Below are 7,215 nucleotides of genomic sequence, written 5' to 3'. Positions count from 1 at the left end.
AAAAGTTGAAAACTAATCAGATTAGATGGTTTTGATCAACATTTCATACTACTTGAGAGTTTTTCTCGCTATTGCAGTTGTTTGAATTTCTGAATTAACATATTCCATATTCATCACAGATACCAAGATTATAAATAATTAAAAAAACCTTGATATACACCATGCAATTATTTATTTATTGCCTTCACATCATCAATGTGGAATGTATTTGGTTTGATGCGAGTGTGATGAGACCTAATCAATTCCACCTACGAGCAAAACCAGCTAAGCAAAGGTAGGACAGTTGATTCCACCTATTAAATATTCATGTGAAGACCATTTGAAACGTGGTGCATTTATTAAAAGTCATCCTAAATAATAGATTGTGTAACATGATGCAGGAAGGGTTTAATGCTACACAGTGACAGGTAGGCGTGCTTAACCCGATGTGCATCTTTACGCATGCGTAATCTGTAACTTCATCAAAGTCGCCAATATTTAAATACTCGAGGGCAAGCAGAATCTAATTAATGCCCGCTTTTGTGCTTTGTCATGCTGCAGTTATCTATTAAACACCTTCGGGGAAACTCCTCCTACTTTATGAAAAACATCGCTGCTGCTACGTTTAGGCACAAGGAGTCCGTATTTATTGTTTTTTTTTATCCCACACTGCCCCCTGCTGACCATTGATAGAAGCACATCAACAATGGGATTTTATGTAGAAAAAAGCTTTTTTAATAAATCATGATACAAAGTGTATGAAAAAGATCAGTAGAGTGAGAACACATTATGGTAATACAGACATTGATAGTGCCAAACAAAATACAGTGGATCTTAGTTTCACAGTAAATTAAATACTTGGATGAAAAGCTTTAAACGCTGCAACAAAAGTCAAATTTTGACTAAATTTTTCCTTGAACTTACGACTGACTAGATACGCATGACACTGTTTTCATCATCTTCTGTAACTTTAGAGAAGGGTAACGTTTAAGGTAGCTGATCACTCGTAATGTCATCCTCCAGTTAAAATAAGGAGCGTCACACATTTTCTGGGCCGTTCCAAGTCTTAAAGCAGCATCAAAACACACAGGTAAAATGTCTACTACACATGTGCAGGGAACACTTGCAAGAAGTGTACGTTACTGCAAAAAATAAAAAATCCTTCCAATGGCCTGAAAACCATAATGATGTTGAATTGTCCTCACTAGGTGGAATTTCTGGAATCCAAGACTGGAAATTGGATTTAAACGAGTCCCAGAAGTCTGACAACCAAACTTCACAACCAACAGTGAAACTCATCGTATATAAATTCATTACACAAGAGTGGCCTACGTAAGAAGCATTCGTTTCTGCTAAACGTGGTGATGAGACTTTGTGGGAGACTCGATTTTAGGTGTCTCAGACATATGCCGTAATCGTCAAAATTACATGTATCGCACTGTAATAAATCTATACGTGTGTTTCTCCTTTTGGAGTCGGATTACTTCTAGCTGACTGTGATGCAACTGTGTGGTGTGGGTGTGTAAATAACAAATGTATGAGATACACAGAAAAACATGCTTATTCACACTTCTGACAGTTTGCATCTTATTAAACCAGAAAAAGTCAGATGGTAATGGACATCTTTTCTAGAGTTTCAAAGCAGAGAACGTAGAGACGTTATAGGACAGATCAGGCAGTCAGATCATGTTTTAGCTCCATTACAAACAGTATGTAAAATATTAAGGGATGACTCAAAACTTTTGCACAGTGCTGTAAATATTTTCAGCTTAGTCAAGTTTTGAGAGCTCACTTCCTTTTCTAAACACTTTTGCGAATCACTACTTTGCTTTATTGTTTCTGTTAGCAGGGCATTTAGCCGCTTGCGATGCCTTCGCAGTTTTTGTCGCTTTTTCCTTCTTCCCTTCGTCCTTCTTCGCGGTTACCTCGTTCCCCTGGACCTCCTCCTCGTTTTCCGGCTTAGCTGCGACCTTCCTCAACTTGTGCTTCCCCTTGATGGGCGTTGAAAAGGTGAGCGAAGACTTGATGAAGTCCAGGGGGAAGATGCCCACGTCTCCGTCGAAGCGATTTTTGGTGACCTGCAGCGACCTGCGGCCGGGACAAGTCACCAGCTTCTTCTCCTGCAGAATGAGGACGTTGTCGGCCTCTTGGCTTGCCTGGAGAGAGGTCAAAGGTCAGGACGCGTGCGCCACATACGTCTTTTCTTTTTGACATCACAAGTACGTGTTCTTCTCTACTTCTTGTTCTTCCTACTCATTGGGTAAACCACGGTTTCGGCATGTTTCAGTAAATTAAATTTACAGCAATTTAAACAAAATGAGTCCAATAGCGCATAAAAACAGTACCCTCGTAAATTTCTTCTTTGACACACTTAAAAGTTTTATTTTGCTAAACCAGTTGAGGAAATGTCAAGACGTGAGTGAATTTAACTTGGGATATAGTAAAAAATGATTCGGCCTTATTCAACTTAAGACCCTGCAGAACCCCTACTAGACTTTTTATGGGAGAGATTGGACAAAAAAAAAAAAAAAGAAATTAAATACCTTAGCAGAACCGAAGATGGACGCAGTCTGCAGTTCCCTGTCGTCCTCCTCTTTCCTGGGATGAATGATCAGAGTGACGTGGCAGCTGCTGTTGGTGGCAAACTTCCTGAACACCCCGATGATGTGGTCCTGGACGGCAAATCTGGATTGCAAATTCATTTGCATGTTTTAATTCAAATGTGTTAACGATTAGAGCCTAACTAGACAGCTATTTTCAAATCTACTTTGTAAGGAATAGGTGTTCAAAGAACATTGTTTAACACCTGCCAATCACGGTGGTGGCAGGTAGACCACTTGCCAATTGGTCCACCTTAAGAAGGACGGCTCAGGTAAGCGGTTGTCTACCTTCAGCAGGACTTTCAGTTACCTTACTGATGCGACTGTTAGCTGAAATGTTGTGGTTTTGTGTGTTTCAGTAAACCTGCTCCAGATGAATCTACAGGTTTTTGTAAATTTGCAGTTTTTGTACATTTCCCTGCTTACATGCCAGAACATTAAGCTCTCTCTGCCCTGACACTGAATAAAAGTCTATGCTTCCACTCACTTATCTACTGAGAGGTTTTCTTGACCCATCATGAACTGCAGGTTATCAATGATGACATGGTTGATGTCGTAGAGGTAGACGGCGTGTTGCATGGTGTCCAGTACTGCCCTGGAATGAAAACAAGTTCACGGAAGAGTTCCTGATTAAAAACGGCAGTCGCGTCGGCAAAAACGTAAGAAAACTCAAAGGGAAGGGAGAGACGGGTAAAAACTGACCGCCCTGATCAAACATACTTGATGTTCTGCTGTCCGTGGAACGTCATAAAGTAAAGCGGCAGCTCCTCGAATCTGTCAGCCCAGAAGTCGTACTGCTCCAGGTTCTCCTCCAGCCTCTGCATGGCGAACTGCGTCAGCATGATCTTAGCCAGACGCACGTTGTTTATCTCGAAGCTGCCCCACAGCGTGTTGACACCCTGCATGCAGAGGTCCAGGGCGAGCTCGCTGATGAAGGTGGTCTTCCCGCTTCCGGTTGGACCTGGATAGGAAACGCACTGATAGAAAACTGGACAGGACCCTTTCCTACTTCTATTTCATACCTTTAAACAAAGCATTTTATGCCCACATAATAAAGTAGCAGTTCAGTTTTCTTTGAAGAAAAACGCACAGATATGAAACATAATTACATTTAAATAGATACAATTCCTTCAAAACTGTTTAACTACACCGTTTATTTTGGGCCTGGTTCCAATTTGGGCCGGTTTGTGAAGATTTCCATTTTTATCCACTATTTCTGTACCAGCTTTAAATAAAGTAAGTAGACAAATGACAGATTAGTACCTGTGAAAACTGTGAGCTCTCCTTTTCTGTGTCCCTTTAAGATCCGGTTGAGCTCCGGAAATCTGGTCCACTTAACTCCAGCCACCTGATCTGTGTTCACCAGCTCTCCGTAAACGTCCTCTCTGAGCTGCTTGAAAGAGACAATGGACTTGTGCGCCGCTGGGATGGAGGCTTTGACAATGCGGGACAAGTTTTTCCCCTGGGAGAGCGCCTCCAGTGGACACGGCTGGAACTCCCCCGGTCGCACCAGGGTGCACCGGCGCAGGCCCAGCTTACGCGAAAAGAGCTTCGATGCCTCCCAGGAGCGAATGTCACCCCCCAGCCACAGCGTCACCCTCTTGAACTGCTCCAGGTAGGGCAGCAGGGCCGGCGGAAGGCAGCTGACCCCGCGGGGCAGAGCCACGCTGGGGAGCCCGGTGCCCTGGCTAACGGCCAAAGTGTCCAACTCGGAGCCCGTCACCACCACCTCCGAGTCCATACGGCTCACTAGGGCGAGGCCGAACAAGTTGAAGTAGGAGCTGCACTTTGGAAGTGTGGCTTCGTGATAGGTGACCTTCTCTCCGTCTGTCCTTTGGGCGGAGAGGAGTTTGATCCCCTTCAAGGAGGAGTCGGGACCACCGAACCAGGGGAAAACCAGACTCTTGGTGGGCTTAAAGAGCCTCACTCCAAACTTCTTCAGGGTTGCATTGGAGATCTTTGTGATCTGAAAAAGTAAAACAGCGAAGAGTTTGTGAGGTAGTCCAACAATCAGTACGGATAAAAGTTTAAAAAAGGTCTGCATTACGCAAAAGATTATTAACTCTATCGTGTTGCTAGAGATGCAGATTTTCTTTTTACTGTGACTCACACTTTTAAAACCTTTTGTTTAAATTCACCAATTATGGTGTCTTGCAAAAGTATTCAAACGTTTTGAACATTTTCACCCAGAAACTTCAGGCGTTTTACTGGGATTTGATGTGATCGATCAAGTGCATGTTTGTGAAATGGAACGGAAACAATTCATGGTTTTCTGAGTCTTATACAAACACCAATCAGAAAGGTGTGGCGTACCCTTGTACACCACACCTGATGTACCCCATCACAACGATACCCCTAAATTAAATCCAAGGAAAACAACTTCCTTAAGAAGTCACCTTGCTACTAAAAAAAAGACACTTGACAATTTGACTTTTCTGCCAATAAAATTGTTGAAACTTGGCAAATAATGATAATAAAAAAAATCCTACCTGCCGACCAAATAAAGCCCTACGTAAATCCAGTGTAACCATAATTCATAACTTTAATGTTTGACGATATGCAGTGTTTGACTGTAAACAGGAATAAGTTTTTTTTTAATTTTTTTTTTAAAGATTTTGGAACTACCTTTTAGAATCTTGCAACATGCATATTTAGTTGTAGCATTTCAGAGAACAGCACATAAACACAAAATGAAGTTCTTCTTAATCCTACCCGGAACATGGCTTTAACCAGCTGAGCTTCCTCGTCGTGGAGATCTGTGAAGGGCAACGAGCTGGACCAGATTTCCCGCACTTCCCTCTGCTCCCTCTCCGTCTCCTCCTGCTCCTCCAGGCTCTCCGGATACCCCAGCAGCACATGAGGGCTGAGCGAGTCCTGCTCGTCCTTCTGCATCACCTCCAGGCAGTCCTGGAGGTCCTCCCAGCTGCCCTCCACCAGCGTGTCCTTGCACAGAAACTGTCCCGTGGTTTTGTCAATGAACAGGGAGAAGCTGTCCTTCCTCGTGAACGCGTCGATGAAGATGCTTGGGATGTGGAGGCAGCTGTAGCCATCGTGGAAGAGAATGTCTTTGGAGCGCAAGTACTGCTTGATGTCTGTGACTGTGATGGGACTCAGAGGGAACTCTACAGTGGACTTGGCGTCCTTTTTATAATTCCTGAGCAGGTTGTGGGATTGGAAGACGTCTGTACTTCTAAGCCTCGGGATGCATGATGTCTCTTGAAGTTTGTGGACGGACCTATGGGTGAGAAATCTGTAACACTGGGAGGAAGCATGTCTTTGATGGAGAAAGCTTTGGGCTGACACCTGCAGGAGACAGGTGGTGCCCTTCAGCAGCAGGCCTCTCCACATTGGCTATCTGCTTAGCTCATTTGACCTACAAAAACACACAAAGAAGAAAACGCGTGCAAAACATTAGTTAGATGCATTAAAGCTACACAACTGACTTCATGAAGTGATACAGAAATATACTAAGGCTTATACTAAGTCTTCTTTTTCACTCAAGCGAACATAATTCACAGACTGGAAGTAGACAGTGAAGCACCTTATAAAATCAGCTTAAAAAAATGTGTGTTACGTTAATAAAAACCATGATCTTAATAAAGACATTTTACCTGCTAAACGTCTGACCTCGTCTTGTCCCATGCTCCATGCAGCCCGGGTTTTATTGGTACGCTTTCAAAACAAGTCCGTCTAAAACACAAATCATAGAAGAAGAAACATCTCTTGCGCGTTCAGGTCCTTACGTCAATGTCGTTGCCATATTGTGTGTGGCAGTTTTTGTTGCATGCAAAAAAAAAAAAAAAAAAAAAAAAAAAAAAAAAAAAGAAACTTTGATCAAGCTGGGGGATTGTGCCGTAAATGGAGATTCGGTCCAGAAAGGGTCTAAAATGTTAAATGCTGCAAGCCACTGACTCGATGAAATCTGCAGGGTTTTCTTGGAAATTGTTAACTACTTTGAATAATTGTGATTGGAGTTATTGAAGTTATTATTGCTACTACAGTGCCACGAGACGACATTTGTGGTGAATTTGCACTATATAAATTAACTGAATCGAGTTAAATTGAACTACAGCGTTCCTGAAGGAATACAGAGGATTTCCCCCTGGCAGTAAGTTTGCATTCCCTCACACACCGTGGTAATGTTATTTTAAAACAGGAAAAGGAACTGCACGTGAAAACTATTCCAGTCTAACTACCAACACGAAAAAATCTTGCGTTGGTTTCCAAGGAGAACCCTAGAACCTGCCACACACAATATGGCAGACGGCGCTCCATATTGTAGCTATGCTATGAAACTTCAGTTCCGTGTATGTTTCACATCGGACCTTTCAAGCGACGGGCTGCCTTGTGTTCCTAGCCGAGAGGTTGTCCTCTACGAGTTTAGGTATCGCAGTTTTATAAATTACTACATGTTAGCAGTGGTCTGTCTTTACTGAGTTGAAGATAAAGTTGAAGGTGAAAGGATGACATCCAGAGGGACGCCCAGCCGCTTCCTGAAGAGCGTTCTTCAGAACGGCGTGGGCCGATACGTGTGTCAACTGAAACGGGTCTCCATCATGTTCTCCAAGAAGTCTCCGAGCGCACTGGGAGTCAGGTAATTAAAAAAAAAAAAAAAAAAAAAAAAAAAAATAAAAAA

General features: G+C 42.8%; 1 protein-coding gene across 1 annotated transcript; it reads right to left on the bottom strand.

The window, feature by feature from the left end:
* Positions 1 to 691: 691 nt before the first annotated feature.
* twnk (twinkle mtDNA helicase) lies at positions 692 to 6,360 on the bottom strand. The gene is made up of 7 exons (XM_015021310.1): positions 6,191 to 6,360; positions 5,292 to 5,952; positions 3,843 to 4,545; positions 3,300 to 3,540; positions 3,067 to 3,174; positions 2,523 to 2,664; positions 692 to 2,135 (listed from the first exon to the last, which is right to left on the bottom strand). The coding sequence occupies exons 2-7, from the start codon at positions 5,925 to 5,927 to the stop codon at positions 1,800 to 1,802; spliced, it is 2,166 nt and encodes a 721-aa protein (XP_014876796.1). The 5' UTR covers positions 5,928 to 5,952; positions 6,191 to 6,360; the 3' UTR covers positions 692 to 1,799.
* Between the last annotated feature and the right edge of the window lie 855 nt (positions 6,361 to 7,215).

The sequence above is a fragment of the Poecilia latipinna genome, unplaced genomic scaffold, assembly GCF_001443285.1.
Source record: "Poecilia latipinna isolate Pla-1442-1.1 unplaced genomic scaffold, P_latipinna-1.0 Scaffold2756, whole genome shotgun sequence".
NCBI classification, from domain to species: domain Eukaryota; kingdom Metazoa; phylum Chordata; class Actinopteri; order Cyprinodontiformes; family Poeciliidae; genus Poecilia; species Poecilia latipinna.
This window is presented reverse-complemented; position numbering and strand designations above follow the sequence as displayed.